This window comes from Podarcis liolepis, assembly GCF_965112155.1.
Source record: "Podarcis liolepis genome assembly, chromosome: 3".
NCBI lineage: Eukaryota > Metazoa > Chordata > Lepidosauria > Squamata > Lacertidae > Podarcis > Podarcis liolepis.
Genome location: NC_139557.1, coordinates 5,109,089 through 5,128,357, shown reverse-complemented (window position 1 = coordinate 5,128,357; position 19,269 = coordinate 5,109,089). Strand labels below are relative to the sequence as shown.

Below are 19,269 nucleotides of genomic sequence, written 5' to 3'. Positions count from 1 at the left end.
TCTTGCATCCCCATTCAAAATTTAGCCCAGCAAGTTCTTTATACCCAAATTAATCCCTTATTAATATTTTATTTAAATCATCTTCATTAACCATTTTCAAATTTCTATACCTTATTTTAATACCCACATCAACCTCATTTTCTAAGATGGATCCACATTCCCTTTCACGAAATTCCCAATTATATATATTTGCAGAAATCCTTAACAAATAAGAGCATATACTTGTAACCCTTTGGATTCTAAAGTTCCTCCCCCCCTCCCCCGGTTTTGATCCCCCCAAAAATGTCTTTCTATCTGACAGTTCTCAGCCTGGATCTATCACGTCCGAGGCCTTTAAATCTCTTTCAGTCCCTTTCAGCCGGTTTTGTTGACAGTCCTTTATGTTGAACATCCAATCTCGGAGCATCTTCAACCCAAAAGGGTCCAAATTTTTTCCAACCAGTCCTCCGTGTTCAAAAGAAGAGTTCAGATCTTGCTTCTTGTTCTTTCCAAGTGCCAATATCCCAAATGCCTCAAACGATCCAATTTTCACCTTCGCCAAATTTGTAATCAATAAGTCTTTCAGACTCCCCATGGGGAAAAATCCCCACTCTTCATTCTCAATTTCAATTTCAAACCAAATTTTTGACATCCGAACTTTATCTTCCATATATCCTGACCTTGGAGGCCTCTGGTTGTCCTTTTTCACTTGCATCATTTCTGCTCCTTCTTCACATTCCTCCAAAACAGCACATATATCTTCCTTCCCAGCTGTAGGTTCTTCTTGAGTCAAGTCCACCACTTCAGCAGAGTTGTTTATTTTAAAATTCAAGGTTGTCAGATTCGTAGCCATAACAGAACTCTGCTCTTGCAGCTTTCCCAGAAGTTCAAAGACCCTACTCAACTCTGCTTGTAATTTTCCATCTGCAGCCATTGTAATGTTCCAAATCCCCTCTAGAGGGATTTTAGTTACTAAGTGTTCTTTTCCCAACAATCCGGATATTTTGTTATTGTTGCCACTCTAATTTTAAAAGCTTACAGTCCAAATGAAACAAAAATAACCGACACAAATGACAAAAAACAGAATTTCTTAACTTTGACAGCTCAGTTGACAGCTGTCAAACTCTGTAAATATCTTCACAGGCTCCCTCGCGGGTCACTCCCGGATCCGGGGGGGGGGTGTGTGTGTGTTGCACTTCAACTCTAAAGATCAGTTCAAATCCTCCAGCAGTTAACTTATAGGACCAAATCGTGAAATTAAGAATTTTATCTCAAAAAGAGAAAGACAGTCTCTCGATCTTAGTTGTTTAATTCTTGCTTTAGATTGCCTGCAAGGGGGGGGGGGAGGCGGACTTCCTTTTGGCACCTCCCCCAGTCGTACCGAATTCAATTTTAGTTCCAAACTCCAAATTCCGTATTACTCATGGGTTGTTGCATTTTAAGTCCAAATATTCAAGGAAAGAAGTCAGCGCTCTCCAACCATGGCTTGCGGCTTCACTCCGTGGAAGAAGCGGTCTACTCACAGCACCACGCCGCTCCCCCGTATCCTCTCCAAAGCCTTTAAAAAGGCTTCTTTGTGGGTCGGGGGGGCGCAAATGGTGCCCGCCGAGTCACCAAGTCCACAGGCATCCGCGCCTGTGGTTTCTAAGGGTCCCCGCGTCGTCGTCGCGGCAGGACCCCTCTTCCACAGAGCCGATTCCCTCCGGAGCTCGGAGGGAAGCCGCCATTAGCTGGTCGCACTAACCCGGAAGTCTCGAAGCTGAACAACTTTGGCTTCCAGTCCCCCCCCCCCCGTGAGTAGATCGCAATCTCATGGGAGTTGGACATCCCTGTTCTAAGCCAGAAGCAGAAAGTCACAGAATTAATTGGTAGCATGGAGATGCCAGAAGCAAACCCAGTTGCCAGATTTATTATTACAGACTTTTTAAAGAACCCGGAGGAACCAAAGCCATTGCCTGACATCAACAAATACAGTTCAGAATCAGAATACATTGCAGCCACAGAAGCTAACATACCCAACTTCCTCAACCATTCCTCATAAGGCATGGTTCCAGACCTTTTATCATCTTGGTCACAATTATCAGCACATCTGCTTGGGAATATTATGCTTCACGATCTTTGAAAGTATATGTTAACATGGGAATACATGCAACCAGATTTGTTGATTGATCTCTATGCCTCAAGTGTCATAAGAACTCAGGGCCAGGATTTAAGTAAGAGATTCTCCAATGCTAGTTTCACGGGATTCGGCAGTATGGCAGGTAAAGGGGAACACAAGATTTGTGACAAAGCATGCACCAATTCCACCGCTAGGCTACTCAACCAAAATACCCTTGCCGAACAGGGGTGTTTTAAGAAAGGCTCGCATTGCACACACAGGTAGGCTAAGCAAGCCTGGAGCTTGTGAGTCTTAGAAACGTGGCAGAGCGCAGAGCTGGTGGGGCATGGGTGATGTTGTAAGCCCAACAGCAGGAGTAAGGTCCAGGTCTTCCTGAGACGTTCCTGGGGGTGGCTGGAAGGTGAATCTCTGCAGCAGACTTGTGAAGAAGAGGAAGAGCTCCATTTTGGCAAGAGTCTCACCTAAACATACTCTCCGACCTGTAAGGACACACAGGCAGCAGAGAAACTGGGTTTAGAGGTTGCTTACTAACATCCCAAATACTTTAAAGCAGACTAAAATGCAGAGATAAAATAACAGCTCACTGTGCCCATCTTAAAAGAATTATGAACTCCCAATACGAGCCATCCTGCAGTGCTGAAAACCGGGGGGGGGGGGGTGTATTTTCAGCCTGTGGGGCACATTCCCTGGAGAGCAACATTCTAGGGGCCGCACACCAATGGTGGCCAGATCTAGTGGCAGAAATGGCCACAGCAAGTGATGTGATTCTTACCTTTGCACAATAGGCTACTTTATATGCATGTAAAAATCCTATTGACTAAGCACACACTATGCAGATATACACAAAAGTAAAAAAAAATTACCTGCAGAGAAAGGCATGAAAGCATCTCTCTTTATGAATTTCCCTTCAGAGTTAAGAAAATGTTCAGGATAGAATTTATGTGGTTTCTCCCATTGAGATTCATCATGTAGCACAGAGGACAGCAATGGTATGATGTGAGTCCCCTGTAAAGGCAAACCAAGAGTCATTTTAAAATAAAGTGTATGCCTCTGGTACAATAAATATTTAGTGTAGGAGAAATGAGATTTGTGTTCATCTGAGAAATGTCTTTAGTTTGACAAACTTTAATGTATAAACCATGATCTCCCACTAGAAATGGTTTCTTTTCCAACCTTGTGCTCCTTCCCACTGAGATCTGTTTAATGGGTTGAAGCTGATGCCTGACACCTTCCGAAGGGTAGATTGAAAGCTTACAGTGCAATCCTATCCAAGTCTGCACAGATGTCACCCACCCTGAAGTCCAAGGCGCTTACTTCCAGGATAGCCTTAAAGTATATTGTAACTAGTAGGCAGCAGTTCAATGAAATGGATCACCTTTGGAATGAAGTAGCCATTAAGGGTAACATCTGTAGTCGTGGCATGTGGCAGGTTGGTTGGGATGATATTGGCAAACCTCTGGATCTCATGGACCACGGCATCCGTATAAGGCATTTTTGTTCGGTGTTCAATCCTTGGCTGAGAAGATCCAACAACCTTTGCAATTTCTTCTTGGACCTTTACTGGGGGGGGGGGGAGAAAGAAAAGCATTCATTTTTCTGCTCAGATTATGTCTTTGACTTAAAAATTAATCTCTGAAGCATAAAACTGCCACAAACTCATTGTACAATTCCAGAAGCTCAGAAATTTAATCTCTAGAATTTAACAAATGTATTTTTAAGAAATACAAACAAACAATTTAGACAATAACCTGATATACTGAGAGAGAGATATGCATCCAGGATGATTATTAAAATATCACTGCTGGGAATATGCTGAAGTGGTATCTTTTACACATAAAGGTCAAAAACAAAGATTTTGGGATCCTCCAGACCCTGACAAATTCTGGAGAAAATATGGGAAAGAGTTAGCTGGAGAAAGAGCATTTGAACTGGAAGCTGGACAGGAAGAGGAAGATTCAACAGGGGTAGAGGCAAAAGACAAACAAATAGGGAATATACTCACATGCTTAGTCTCTAGAATGTGACACAGGTATTTTTTAAACAGGAAAAACATTTTAGCCAATAACCTGATATACTGATGTAGGGAATTTCATCCAGGATGATTATTAAAATATCACTGCTGGGAATATGCTGAAGTGGTATCTTTTACATATAATGGTAAAAACCAAATATTTTGTGATCCTACCAAGCCATACAAATTTTATAGAAAATATGGTGGAAAATTAGCTGGAGAAAGAGCATTTGGACAGGAAGAGGAAGATTCATCCGAGGTGGAGGTGAAAGAGAAATAACTATGGAACAAGATGGCTTTGAAAATTCTAACTGGGAATGTAAATAAGCAAAATAATAAGACTAAATGAATAAAATTGATCATGTTGTAAAGAAGTTAAACTTGGAAGTTATATGCCTCCAAGAAACAGGAAAACTATTAGCTTGGCAAATAGAGGAGAAAGAAGATAAAACTGCATTGATAGAATAAATGTAGGAGGTAGAGTTGTGGAAAATCTGAAAAAAATAATAGATCAATTTGTGAGTTTTTATACAGCACCATATTAAGGCAAATGAGTTAAGGTAAAAGAAATGGGTAAATATTTAGAAGACAACAGACTGCTTCAGATACCAAAAGTTTAAATGTCATTTCTGAATAGACCTGTCACAATGATGGTTTTACAGCAAGTAATTTTACAGGCAAAATTAGGGAAGGCACCCGGACCTGATGGAGTTTCAGCAATATATTATTAAAAAATTACAAGATTACTGAATGCAACCTTTAAAAGATATTATGATTATAACTTTGAATACAGGACAGTTACCCAAATCCCGGAAGATTCATAAACAAAATAGAGATCCAAAGCTGGTTAAGAGCTATCGACCTATTTCAATGTTGGATAACGATTATAAACTGTTTGTAGACATATTAGCTAATATGTTTAAAACTGTATTAAAAGAGAAAGCATTTAAGCTCCGAGAAAGCATTTGACAATGTCTCCTGGGACTTTATATGTTTAAGGCTTTGGTGATATTTGTTGAGGAACCAATAGTGTCCATCCCAAAGGCAATGGAAAAGATTTTTTATTTTATTTTTTAGAAATAGCAGGTCTTGAAATTAATAAAGATAAAACCAAACTCCTGGTTAAAAATATGAATGATGAGAGTAAAAATAAATTACAAAGTTTATCCATCTTAAAGAGTGAAAAGAAGATTAAATATTCGGGTGTGTGGTTAAGAGCAAGAATATAAATTTGTATAAGGATAATTATTTAAAAACTTGGGAGGATATTAAAATAAATTTGCAAATATGGAGTAGAATGAAACTTGCATTACTTCAACCATTAAAATGAATGTATCACTGACAATATTCTTTTTGTTTATCTTTATTATTCACATAATAAGATCAAAATAGAAAACCACAAAATACATAATCAAAATAAAAACAACCACCCAATAACCTCCCTACAAAAAACCCACATTTTAAAAGGTCATAGAATGCTTCAATCAATACCAGTGATCAGGACGACAAATTGTTTCAACAAATGGCAAAAATATATTTCTAAATATATCTGACAAGGAAAAATAAGAATAAAACATTAAAAATGACAGATGAAAGAGAAAGGAGGTTTCCTCCTACTGCATATGAGATTTTATTATGAAGCACCTTGTCTATGCTGTTTGAGGGAATGATTGTTATTGAATAATCCACATATTTCAGATTGGGAAGGTCATGATAATATTTTTGGTTGGCACACTTACTTGAGGTATGAAAATGTGAAAGTACATAAAGGTTTTACAAACCATATAATTAGGAAAAAATGTATAGAGTATGGGATAAGTATAAAAACCTGTTGGAGACCAAAACACCACTATGGCTTTCACTTTTGGAGAATTTACCGGTAAATTATTATTTTTTAAAGATTTACCAGAGATGTTAACAACATGGTTACAACATCATCATTTGAATGAAGTATTTAAAAGGGATATGAAGCGGGGGGTGGGGAACGAAAATCACAACTAGAAAGAAACCTGTTAAACTGTAATGTTAAAGTGATATCTAAAATGTATAAGATCTTATTGGAATGGGAGACAAAAGACGAACAAGTGAAATCTTCAATGATACACTGGGCAATAGATATGAGTAATAATATAGAAATGGAGGCATGGGAAAGTTTATCAAATGTGGATATAAAATTTACAGAATGTTATTGTTTAAGAGACAACTATATGAAAATGTTACATAGATGGTACCTGACACCTAGTAAATTGGCTAAAATGTATAAATCCAAACTGAATATGTGCTGGAAACATAAAGAGAAAGAAAGTACTATTTTTCATATGTTTACTGGGAAATGATATATGACGAACTGAAAAAGATGTTTATGATGTTTAAAAAGCCATAAGCTTTTCTTTTGGAAATTATGAGATCAGAACTACCTAGAAATTTATTTAGTATGGAATATTTAGAAATTTATTTATGTATGCCATTTATATAAATTCATACAAATTTATTTATTTATGCAACCATTGCTGCAAGATTAATATTTGCTCAAAAATGGAACGATCAAGAGGTCCCGACAAGAGAAGAATGGATACAGAAATTAATGGACTACGCAGAAATGGCAAAACTTACTGGGAGAACAAGATTATACTTATTTTTAGAAAGCAAAGGAAATGGCTAATTACGAATTTACAAACAAACTGTAAACATACTAAGACATTGGCAGGATTAATGAAAAAACCCGCAGTTTCAATATATCTATGGAATATATACTGGAATATATATCTAAAATAATATGTTGAGATAATCTGGAGTATGGCAGGAATATGAAACGAAATGTAAAGAACCACAGAAAGAGGGAGAAGGGAGTCCAGGTTGACATGTTAAGCTTATGACTGAACAATTGTTGTGATCATATACCGTATTTTTCGTCCCATAGGACGCTCCATCCCATAGGACACACCTAGTTTTTTGGGGGGGGGAATAAAGGGAAAAAAAATTCCCTTTATTTCCCCCCCAAAAGCAGGTCAGGGAAACAGAACCAGGTCGAGGAAAAGCGGGATGGCGGCGCTGTGCCTCCCTGCTGTCCCCGGAGCTTGTGGGGTTGGCCGATGTCTGCCCGGCGAGGGGGGCGCTCTGCTTCAGGGCGCCCCTCGCGCTGGGCGGCAGGCTGCTATCCGCAGCGTGGGGAGCCTTGCAGGGAACTCCTGCAAGGCTCCCCACGCTGCGGATGTCTGCCTGGCGTGGGTGGCGCTCTGCTTCAGGGCGCCCCTCACGCTGGGCGGCAGGCTGCTGTCCGCAGCCTAGACAACCCTGCAGGACCTCCCGCAGGGCTGCCTAGGCTGCGGATGTCTTCCTGAAGCCTGGAGAGCGAGAGGGGTCGGTGCGCACCCCAAGCTTCAGCAAAAGCCTGCATTCGCCCCATAGGACGCACCCAGATTTCCCCTTCATTTTTGGAGGGGAAAAAGTGCGTCCTATAGGGCGAAAAATACGGTGTGTGGGTGTGTGTGTGTGTGTGTGTGTATATATATATATATATATATGCATATATATATATATATGCAAATTATAAATATGTTCTCTCTCTAATAGTTACATATAACTGGAATTAAGATATCTCAGAATAATGGGAGCCAACCCAATGAAAAGCACTCACTCTGAATTTCAGGATATTTCATCATTAGTAACAGTCCCCAGCGCAGTGTGGTAGAAGTGGTCTCCATGCCAGCACCAAATAAATTGGCCACAACAGCTTTTAAGTTTTTGTTATGGAAATATACATTCGTCTTCTTCTTCTTCTCCTCCTGGGTTGCAAAGAGTATGAAATGATTAGAACGAATGCAGTGAGAAAATTTCATGTGCAAAGATAAAAATGAATACCTGACTGAACCTGATGATCCAAAATATCATTGCACATCACTTCAGTCGCTAAGTAGTGAGAGATGCCAGGCATTCCAGACTATGCCATCAGGATGATATAGGGTTTATTTATTGATTTTAAAATAATGTTTATTAATTTTCCAATAAAAATCTTCCAATTATTAACAAATCAAATGAAATAATATACAATATTACCAATTATATATTCCAAATCCAAATAAATTTTAAAGGTAGGATTCCTCATGTCCTGGGTTTCAGAGATAATATATTTGTTTTCTGCTTTCTTGTTAATTTCCAGTTTCCAAATTCTGATTAACCATCCTTGTCTTCTCAATCAATCATTCGCTGGTATGTGACTCCCAATCTTGTTTTCACAGGAGCTTTTATTTCAATATTTCCCTCTCTTAGATTATTTTAAAAGATGGCACCTCCCTCTGCTGAAAGTCCTGGGTTTCCATCCAAAGTTAAAAATAACGGCCCTGTTTTCTCTTCGTTCTCTTTTGATGAACTGATGTTTTGAATGTGTCCAGTAAATGCAATTTGGTGAGGGTTTGCTTCATAAACAGTAAGTTATATAGAAATTGTTCCAGCTCTTCTATGCACTCCATGTCCCCCTACCAGTTTTCCCGGGCCCTAGGAAAACCAGCAGGCACCCAAAATTTGCTGTCACTCTCTCTTCAAACCATGTGTAAAAATATATCCATGCAAGCAAATGCATTTTTATGTAAAATACACCCCTTTTTATAATCGAGAAAATATTTCCTGCCTCTCTGGGGAAGGAGGAGTCTTCTTTTTGTAAGTGTGCAGCAACCGCCGCCATCTTATCTCCTCATCAGCATAAGCCACTTCAGCCCAAGCGACTGTATAATTTAGCAGATTTTTCTTGCATTTCCTCCATCCAGGAAACGCCTGTTTTTGGTCTGAATCTTAGTAATTTTTAAAAACAGGTGTCCCTGCTCGAAAGATTGAATCCAGAAAGTTCTTCTGTGCCAGGGTCCAGCACCCAGCGTCCTCTGCCCCCACATCTTGTTGCGGGCGACAGATATCAGATGATCTGTGGGTGAGACAGCCCCCTCATCCCCTGGAGGGGTCAGCAGGACAAATTACCCTCATATTAGTCTTGAATTTCTGGCACAACTGGGTGTCCTATCTCATGGGAAGCAGCCATATCCCTTGGCAAGAAACAGGAAGTCCAATATAGGGTTTATTTACACATATATTTAACCTGAGCCTAAGATAGAGGGGCTCAGCATCAAGACCCCAAAATGTCTTTCTTCTCCATAGACACAGCTGTTGTTCTCCATCTACCAGCTAAGAGAGGAGGTTGGGGAAGCTAGGCAATCCAGCTCCTTCTTCTCTGATGCGAACCGTGCTGCTTGACTCCTCAGCCAACAGCCTTTGTTTAGACAAAGGAACTAGCGGCAGTATTTAGATGACAAGTATATGGCCCTCATCTCACAAAGAAACTTGTCTGACTGATTCAACAATAGATTCCTCCATTAGAATTAACCCTTACTGGGTACAAGGTCTTCACAAGTTGGAACATTCTCAGGCATCATGCAGACTGACCCCACAAACCTGCAACAGTATTATGATTGCATACATGGAAGGCAGCATTTCTGGCGAACACTTGTGGAGATCTGAAATCAGCATTGCCATAAAGTGTTGTTTTCTTGTGACATATATGGTTCTCAGTCAAACTTCTTTAATGCATTTACTCATAGTCTTTAATGTATTTACTCATAGTCTAAACTGGAAAAATGACACAGAAATGCCACATATTCATCTGGAACTTTTTCATTAAACTGATATAGACAATGTGGTGCCCTCCATATTTTTGAGATTGCAACTCCCTTCAGCCACACTTTCTAACAGGAAGAGTAACACCGATAGAGTTGCTGGTTGTAATAGCTGCCTGTCCTGCTGGGAGCCAGAAGGGAGTGAAGAGAGGAAGGAGTTCTTCCAATTGTTCATTCAATAGTTGCCGTACGGCACCGACCAACAGTGGTGTGTTTTTCGGGATATTCACCATACTGAGCACTTTTTCTAAGATCCACACAGTCCTTGCTTATCAGAGATATATTCCTAGCATTTCTCTCACACGAAGGTGCAGCCATGCAGTTTCACATTACAACCAGCAGATTCACAAGTGAGGCAGAGGATCAAAAGCAGAGTGAAATAACATTAAAACTTCTTAGCTGTTTAGAACCTTTATTTGGTACATATGTTAAAATATGCTGTTCAACAACTTATATTTCCACTATTACTTTGCTGCATATTTTGTCCTTTTTAAATCTATGCTGTAGTTCTCTCACAAAACAGTACTTGCCCAAAACTTGGATCTTAGCATCCAATAATTCTCCTTTCTACCATTTCCCCTTAACCCTTATTCCAGACCCAGAAGAGTGAACCCTCCCAGTTCCCACCTCTTTCCTCAGCTTCCCACCCTGAGGGACCCTCTCTGCATCTCACACAGATGTCCATCTTTGGTCCATCTCCTTCCTGAGGGTATCTTCATTTATCCAAAATATATAACTTCAAAAAACAAAACATACATACAAATAGAACGTACAGAGAACTAACAATGATTAAAAGTCACAGAAAAAGCAAGCTAAAAAATAAAATAAAGCAAAGGAAGAAAAGTAGTATTCCGCATCTCTGTATGTGAATTATGTATATAACTATTATTCAAAATATTCAGATTTTCACAACAGCCTCTTTTATTTGTTTCATCCCTTCATACAGCTGTAAAGCTGTTGTTTTCCATTTAGGCAGGGAAAAGTCCAATTCTTTTCCCACAGGTTCTATAGATTATTTCATCTGCAATTGCATCTCTGATCAAATCTCTCCAAACTTTCTGCACATCTCATCTCTTAACTGTGCTAACTGTTCATTATGGCATTTTCATATATTTTCAAGAAGCAATGAAGGAGTCAGTTATTTTTACCTGATTTATGAGACACCCCCCCCCCCACTTGAGCGTCTCCGTTATGCTGCCCTTGTGATGCAGATAGAATTCACTTTTATTTCCCAGTCGTTCACCCTTTGGTGTCGAATATATCGGTCCTTATGCCTCTGTGTTTTTATGTTTGTACATATTTTATGGGCTAATAGCCGTAAATAAATAAATAAATAAATAAAAATAAATTTCCCAGTCAGGATAGCACGGGACAGACAGGAAGAAAACAGTTTTACAGGCAATGTAGATTGAAAGTTAAAAGCAGATTCAGGTGTGATTGCCCGGGATTTGGACTCGGAGGCTGAACCTGAGGGATCCCAGCCTGCACAGGATTCCCTGCCTCCAGAACCAGCTGAGCCGGGGCTGGGGCTTGAGCCTGAAGGGTCCTCACCTGTGCTGGATCCTCAGGTGCAGGCATCAGCTGAGTCTGCTCTGGCTCCTGAGGTGATGGAGGACCCATTGCCTGCAGGTACTCCACTCTCAGCCCCGTCAGAGGAAGCTGAGGCTGCCTCTGGGTCCGGAAACAGTCAAGCCTCTTCTGAACTGCAGAGGCTCAGGGCAGAGAGGAGGAAGGAACTAAGTTCCTGCAGGAGGAGTGCTCGCCTCCAGGCCAGGAGAGGTGAGTCACCAGAGGATCGGGGCCACCCTATGCCTCGGGGCAGATAAAAGCCGGCCAGCCCCAGTCCCAAGTTGCGGGAGCAACATTGTTGGTTGCTAGTTCCTGCCTGAACCCTGTCCTGCTTACCTGCCTGAGCTCGTGACCCGCCTTGTTTCCCTGCTTGCATGCCTGTTCCTGACTTCACCTGACTCCCTGCCCTGCAACCAGCTTCAGCTACTATGGACTGCCTCCACGTTGCGCCTTTGACCACAGACCGGACTTGGACCTCGCCTCTCGGATAACCCACGGGACTAGCACACCAGGCCTGTATATCTGCTTTAACTTTTCAAACTCATCATTAATTAGTTTAAGATTTTAGAAATAATTTCCAACCTGTTATTTAGAACTCTGTCATCACCCAACCACCTGTTTCCTTTTCTGGGTGCTAATTAATTGATAAGCAGAAACTCCAATTCATATTCATTTCCAGTCTTAGTAATGGTTAAAAGAACTGAAGCCCTAATTTCAGGCTGATTGGTCAGTGCATGGGCCAATGTTTTTTCCTTGCTCTGAGATGCCTCCCCACCCTCAAAGCTTCCTACCTCCTCCAGTGTGAAGAACGCCTTCTTCTCAGCACATGAGGCATTATCCCATCGTCCCTTGTATCAAAAGGGAGTCTGGCAACCAATATTTATGACTTGATTACCTCTCATCACTGCATAATTATCTATGATTTCCTGTTTTCTTGATCAGGGATTCCCCCCCCCCCTGAAATGCTGGTGAGCACACAACCTTTGACCTTGCAGAGGCAACTTCTGTAACACATTAACAACGGCTGACTATTGGGAAAGGGGAGGAAGTATGCCAGGTTGGTCCCTTCTGAAGTGAGACTTCCTGACTACTCCTTATGCATTCACTTGCAAACACAAATTGAAAATGTCGACGCTTATTCTGGGCCAACTTAAAAGACTCCATTACCTCTTGCTGTTGGATAAGAAATGAGTCAATAAAGCTCCTCTGGTCATTTTCATCCAAATCTCTGAGGTGTTTTATGAAGGTGGCATTTATGAAGGCAAACAGCTCATCTCTGTTTTGCTTGATAGTCTTAGGAGCCCCCAGAAGAAAACCAAGAGCAGGAAACATGTTATACAGCTGAAAGGATAAAAATGTGAAAATAGAAAAAGAGACATTAGAAAAACTCAGTATTGTACTCTCAGCTGGGTCTCTCAGAGCATGACTGCCCAAATACAAAACAAAACTCTTGAGTGGCATTTGGAATGGGGGATGGGCTACCTCAGCATAGCATAATTTATGTGCAACCCCAGAATAATAGGGTATGGCAGTTCTCTTGCCTTCAGAGAGGAAGATCTGCCCTTGGAGGCCCCTTCTGAGCCATCATGGAACAAACAATCACATGTTCTTCCTTGTCCTTGGAGTCCCGATGGCAATGAGGCCAGAAAGTGTGTGTGCAAAAGAGACGTTATTATAGTTACGGGATGACTGTACCGTGTGAGTTTTCTAAATATTTTGAATTAGCACCAGGTTTCTCAAGATATCAATATTCTGTGTTTTGTAGTGAACCCTGAACTATATACAATAAACAGGTAGCCCAGCCCACTTTGCATACACTGTTATTATAATCAACTGTTTGTTTGTTTTAATTGTAAAAAATAGATTACCGTGACTGAAAAGCTTACGGCGAGCCGGATATTTTCATTGACCAACTTCAGAAGTCTTATGTATGTGGGATCTTCATAATCAAATCGCTTGTCTAGTAGTAGGGCCACTATTATATTGGCAACAGCTGCATTCATAATTGTGGTGGTCTCAAATGGGTTTCCTATACATAAATATGACTGTTAAACAAAAATACTCTTTTAAAAATGTGGGATGTAAAACACATAGGAGTCAAGTACAACATTCCTAGAATGGACATGCTATGGGATGCTTTCTACTAGCCAGGAGAAAACTTCCTGTTTCCTGTTTCCCCTGGATTTTGCCATAGCTGGGCTAAGAAATGCTTGGATGTCACAGGAGTTATTGCAGTGCAATCTGCACATTACAGGAACAGACCAATTGCAGGGAACCCTGGAATCTGTGCTTCTGGAAGTTAGGAATATGTAACGCAATAGTCTTGGCACCTTTAAACTATGCTAGTATAGCTATGCACCAGAGGAAAACACCAACTCACCTTCGTAAGATTCAAATTTCTTTATCAGGACACTGCATTCCTCAACAATTCTGTCCTCTATGGTCCTCTTTCCCATTCCGTAGTCCCGTAATGTGCTTAAAGCAAACCACCGCATCACTTTCCAGTTTTCACCATTAGACTGAATTACACCTGAAGAGATGGGAGGAAAGCTTTCATGTCTGCATGGCCATTGTACAAAAATATCAATAAATTGTGTTCTGCATTTCTTTCATGGAACTGAGAATGGATCCCAGCTATTCTCCCATTCAGACTTCGGAGCTGGCAGCTGTGTCATCAGAGCATGACCTGAGAACCCATTGATCAATATTTTTCATTACAAAGTGTAGGCTAGAGTGGAGGCGTCCCAGCAGAACTCAGCTTGTTACTTTGTATTCCATTATGCCTCCTTCATTTTTCTTCTCTATATAGTCTGGGGCAGAAAATGGTCAGTCAGTTTCCCCTTGGTTTGTGGAATTACTTTGCTGTGTGACTATTATTCACAATCCTCCTGTCTCATTCTCCCCCAGCTCTACAATATGACTGTTGGGAAGAAGGTGGGAATGGGAAAGGTTTGCTTTAAGTGGTCTCCATTTTTGTTTCTTCAACTGAGCCCGACTGAGCCACTGAAAGTCAAGACCAAAAAAAGTTGCCCTGGTCTATTCTTTTTAACATTTTAGCTTGATCTTCAGAAATCCACAGGTGACACTTTTTGTGACACATTCTCAGCCTAATGCCTGCAGATACTCTTCAATGTCAAAGCCACTGAGGTGGGTTGAAAAATTGACAAGGATTTCCCCCACAAGAAACAATGGATTTTGATGACTTGCTTTGCAAACACTCATCTTACAAACCATTTCTTGGGAACAGATTGTGTTCACCTGGTGGGACCAGTGTGTGTTTGCAAGCATTACAAGTTCCAATAGAAAGGGAGGTGCCTCACCAAAGCCTTGTGCAAGCTCTTGAAATAATGGAACGATGGGCCTGTCAGCAAATGCGTCCGCCTGATTAACCAGAGCCTCCTTTACTGTCTCATATCCTGTCAACACCACAGTTTTCTGGGGTCCCATTTGGATGCTGAAGACAGGGCCATACTGCTTTGACAACTGGAATTCAACAGAAGAAAAATTGAGAAACAGAGTTCTGGCATACCCAAAGAATATATTAATGCAAATCGTCTCTGACAGAACCAAGACTGCATTCACTACCACGCAGTCTCAAATCTTCCATTCTTTGGCCAGGTGATTGAGCGTGTGGTTGCTGAACAACTCTAGGAACATCTAGAGGATGCAGACCATTTGGATCCCTTCCATTTGGGATTCCAGCCTCATCATGAAACTGAAACTGCCTTGGTTGTGCTGCTCGATTATCTCCGGACGGCTAAGGACTAAGGTGAAAGTTGTTTCCTAGTTCTGCTGGATTTCTCAGTGGCCTTTGATACCATTGACCATGACATACTTCTGGACCGTCTAGAGGGGCTGGGAGCTGGGGGCACTGTTATACAGTGGTTCCGCTCCTTTCTCCTGGGCCGTGTCCTGGAAGTGGTGTTGGGGGATGAGTGTTCAGGCCCCTGGGCTCTCACTTGTGGGGTATGCGGATAATAACCAGCTCTACCTCTCTTTTAAATAAAAACCATTGAAGGCAGTGAAGGTCCTGTGTGAGTGTCGGGGGGCGGTTGGAAGATGGATGTTGGCTGACAGATGGAGGTTGAATCCTGACAAGGCAGAAGTACTGTTTTGGGGGGGAGGAGGCAGGCAAGTGTGGAGGACTCCTGGTCCTGAATGGGGTAACTGTGCCCCTGAAGGACCAGGTGTGCAGCCTGGGAGTCATTTTGGACTGTCCATGGAGGCGTAGGTCAATTCTGTGTCAACGCAGCTGTCTGGTACGCAGGCTGAGACCCTATCTGCCAGCAGACTGTCTTGCCAGAATGGTGCATGATCTAGTTATTTCCTGCTTGTACTACTGCAATGTGCTCTATGTGGGACTACTTTTGAAGGTGACCTGGAAACTGAAACAAATCCAGTATGTGGCAGCTACACTGGTGACTGGGAGTGGCTGCCGAGACAATATACCACTGGTCCTGAAAGACCTACATTGGCTCCCAGTACGTTTCCAAGCACTATTCAAATTGTTGATGCTGACCTTTAAAGCCCTAAATGGCCTCGGTCCAGTATACATGAAGGAACGACCCCACCCCCACTGTTCAGCCTGGACACTCAGGTCCGGGGCTCAGGGCCTTCTGGCGGTTCCCTCACTGCGAGAAGTGAGGTTACAGGGGACCAGACAGAGTGCCTTCTTGGTAGTGACACCTGCCCTGTGGAACGCCATCCCATCAGATGTCAAGGCAATAAACAACTATCTGATTATTAGAAGACACCTGTAGGCAGTCCTTTTAAGGAAAGTTTTTAATGTTTGATGTTTTATCATATTCTTAGTCTGTTGGGTGGCCAGGGAAACCCAGCCAGATGGGCAAAGTATAAATAATAAATTATTATTATTATTCAGTTGTGGCAGAACAAATATTTGCTAGGAATAATCAGAAAACCAGAACAAAATAGGCAGTTGTAAGGATAAAAGTGACTATACCTTTAATGGCACCTCTCAAATCTAGTTTAGAAAGATAGGCTGAAGGAGGAGGCTGGGCTAGGCAAGGTTTGTATTGGCACTTTTGAATCCTTGAAAATGGAGGCAGAGTCAAACGGGATTAGACACCAGACACCTTGTTCAAATTACCAGTTACAAATTGCAACTAGCTCCTATGATTGGGAAAGTTAAGAGGCGGTTCTGTAGCACACAAAGGGGAGATGAGATTTATGGGCTCTAAAAGAACATAATGTATTCTATTATTGATATTATTAATAATAATACTAATTTTCTACTCCGCTCATCTGACTGGGCTGCCCCAATACCCTTCAGCCTTGCCATGGGAAGAACTGCAATCTTTACCTTTAACATGGTTCTGTGAGGCCTCTTGCGATCCATGATGTGGAGATTCCCAATGAGAGGTAAAGGCCTTGGTCCTGGTGGAAGATTTTGGGAGCTCTTGTTCCAGAAAGTGCCCAGTTTCAAAACAAAGTAAACCATAAGGATAAAGAGGAACAACACTGGAATCGGCTCCGTCCAATCCATTTTGTTTCAGCAAGCAATTTGTTTTGCAGTGGTTATAATGAAAGCTACAGTGCAGTTTTTTTGAGGACAATGTCCTGCAACGGCAGTGAGCAGCATATATATTATGCCAGGTACCGTCTCAAGCTAAACATTAAACCATTATTAAACTCTCTTGAACCTGGCTGCAGACCTGTCGCCCAGATTATGTGTAAAATTAATCTGTTATAAGTGGAGTAAAGGGCAGCATTGTGAAATTCTTTGGAGTGATCATTGAACTGCATTCAGGGATGGATTTCTGAAAGTGCAGCAGTATGGACTTCTGGAGAGGCAAGATGGCAAGCGCCACAGCAGGATGGAGCCTCTGATGACCACAGGCACCAATGGCGCTGCCTGGCTGGTCCCAGCACCGCCACCATGGCTAGGAGGGGGCGCATTATTTCATTAAAGGCGACGCCATGCATCAGAACAAAGCATTGCAAAGGCATTTTTCTACCCTGCTGGTGCAATCCCCAGTGGTTGTAGCCAAAACTATTCATTGCATCCATAAAAGAGACGAGCTCAAAACAGTGACTTTTCTTTTTGGTTTCTCTGGAATGTTACAGAGGGCCTGTTTTATAGGCACGAGGGCCTGGTTCTTGCTCCGTGTATGCAGAAGAGTCAGGGAGGGAAGGAGGGAGTCCGGCCACTAGCTGGCGGGTGGATGGGAGGGGGCGCTTCTCATGGCCCACCGACGCCCCTCCCTGGCCCGCCCTTCGCAGCCCAAGCAGGAAGGAAGTGAAGCACCAAGCAGGCAAGCGGGCGATCTGTGGAGCAAGGCTTTTTCCTGGATGATGGGGCAACCCGCCCATGACTCCCAAGCCTACAGTGAGCCGGGGAAGGGGGGAGCTTTGCCGCTTTGCCAGCGGCCCCGACAGGCGTAGGCTTGGGAGTCGCGGGCAGGGATACGCATGCAGAGTGTCACCCTCCCTAAGGATGTCACCCGGTGTGGCCCACCCCCACTGCACCCCCTTGCTCAGCCCCTGAGCAGAGCTCCAAGGCCTAGAGGCCTCTGGAGCCAAACAGAAAAAAAGCAAAAACCTCCATATGAAAACCTGGCTACCCAAAGGCTAACACTGTCTAAAAGACTTCTTCAAAAACAACAAAGCTACAGTGCAGTTTGGTCAACAACAGTGTCTACCAACTGAGCAGCCCATATATTATGTTACATAATGTTTCTAGCAAATCATTAAACAATCCCTCTAATTTTTCTTCTTCTCCACAACTATTCAAAGCTGTACAATGGATTATTTGCCTTTCATTTTAATGTTTATTCAAGTGGTTGGTGCTTACTTGCAGAAACTAATGCTTTCCAGAACAGATTAAAATGCTCTTGAAGGCAGTGAACTCATCATTCAGGATTACCTGTAAACTTAGTTTGTTTGTTAGACTGGGAGTAGAGAGCACCATTGTGAAATCATTTGCAGATGAAATTATTCCACTTTAATTAGGTACGACTGTATTGTGTTCAGTATTTCCTGAACTTTCTCCAATTGAAAAACACAAATATTTTTCTTTTTAGCATAGTTTTTATTCATTTTCATCTTGAACATGGTGGCATTAGGATATATCTTTGTATACATTAGAGCATATGACATGCAAGAACGTGAACAAGGAAGGACAATAACTAAACCGTACATCCTCTCATAGTGCCTAAATCCATTCCTACAAAGGTTATGGCACCCAGTGAAGACAAAAATCAAAGCATTTTAGTGGATGTGACTGGATTTTCTTAAGAGAGAAGAGAGATTCAAAGTGGGCATTTTTTCTCTTTCCTGGTGAGACCATGGTGACTTCCACTGACACCAATGTGAATGGGATTAGCTCCCTCTTCCCTCTCAGAGCAGAAGCTAGGCGAAGAAGGTTTTGAGTTTTTCCTCTTGTGGAGATTGAAGTTTTGATTTTGAATTTGACACATTTCCACCATTTTCATTTTTCATGTGACCAGTCAGAATTCCATTGATGAGGGAAGCCTTAAGCTAATCCAGACTCTCAGAGAAAGTTCATTCAGATACAGAGAGAAGATGGAAGATGGTTGTTTTATTCCAGGGATAACCAACAGGTTGATCGGGATCGACTGATCGATACCCGGGAGGTTCTGGTCGCTCGCTCGTTCCTTTTCCTTTCTTTTTGCCTCAGAGCAGCTGGCCCTTCCCCTCTCCCCACCCACCATATTCAGCTGATCGCTGGAACTGAAGACGGAGTTTTCGCTGTGAGGCAAATTGTTTCCATTGCGATCTTTTGGTGAATGACTAATCCCCTCTCCCCTTTACTCTAGTAAACATTTTCCCCTTAATAACGGAGATTTTCTCCATAAAGAAGGCTCAACAAGCTTGGCCTTAGCCCCCAAAATGGAACTTTCCTCTCTAAAAGAAGCTGAACAACTTTGGCTTCCAGTCCTCCCCCCCCG

The 19,269-nt window shown here is 42.0% G+C and overlaps 1 protein-coding gene across 1 annotated transcript; it reads right to left on the bottom strand.

Moving 5' to 3' along the window:
• Window positions 1-2,136: 2,136 nt before the first annotated feature.
• LOC310703119 (cytochrome P450 2K1-like) lies at window positions 2,137-16,944 on the bottom strand. The gene is made up of 9 exons (XM_083495200.1): window positions 16,662-16,944; window positions 14,659-14,821; window positions 13,719-13,868; window positions 13,207-13,367; window positions 12,506-12,679; window positions 7,747-7,894; window positions 3,474-3,658; window positions 2,962-3,103; window positions 2,137-2,577 (listed from the first exon to the last, which is right to left on the bottom strand). Exons 1-9 carry the CDS (start codon window positions 16,842-16,844, stop codon window positions 2,390-2,392), a joined length of 1,494 nt encoding a protein of 497 aa, XP_083351326.1. The 5' UTR covers window positions 16,845-16,944; the 3' UTR covers window positions 2,137-2,389.
• Between the last annotated feature and the right edge of the window lie 2,325 nt (window positions 16,945-19,269).

Excerpts from the sequence above, each read along its gene's own strand:
- LOC310703119 (XM_083495200.1), bottom strand. The coding sequence starts at position 16,844 with ATGGATTGGACGGAGCCGATTCCAGTGTTGTTCCTCTTTATCCTTATG. Across the intron at positions 13,869-14,658 it reads AGAGCTTGCACAAGGCTTTG|GTGTAATTCAGTCTAATGGT; the intron begins GTGAGGCACCTC and ends CCATCTCTTCAG. Across the intron at positions 7,895-12,505 it reads TTCTTATCCAACAGCAAGAG|GAGGAGAAGAAGAAGAAGAC; the intron begins GTAATGGAGTCT and ends TTTGCAACCCAG.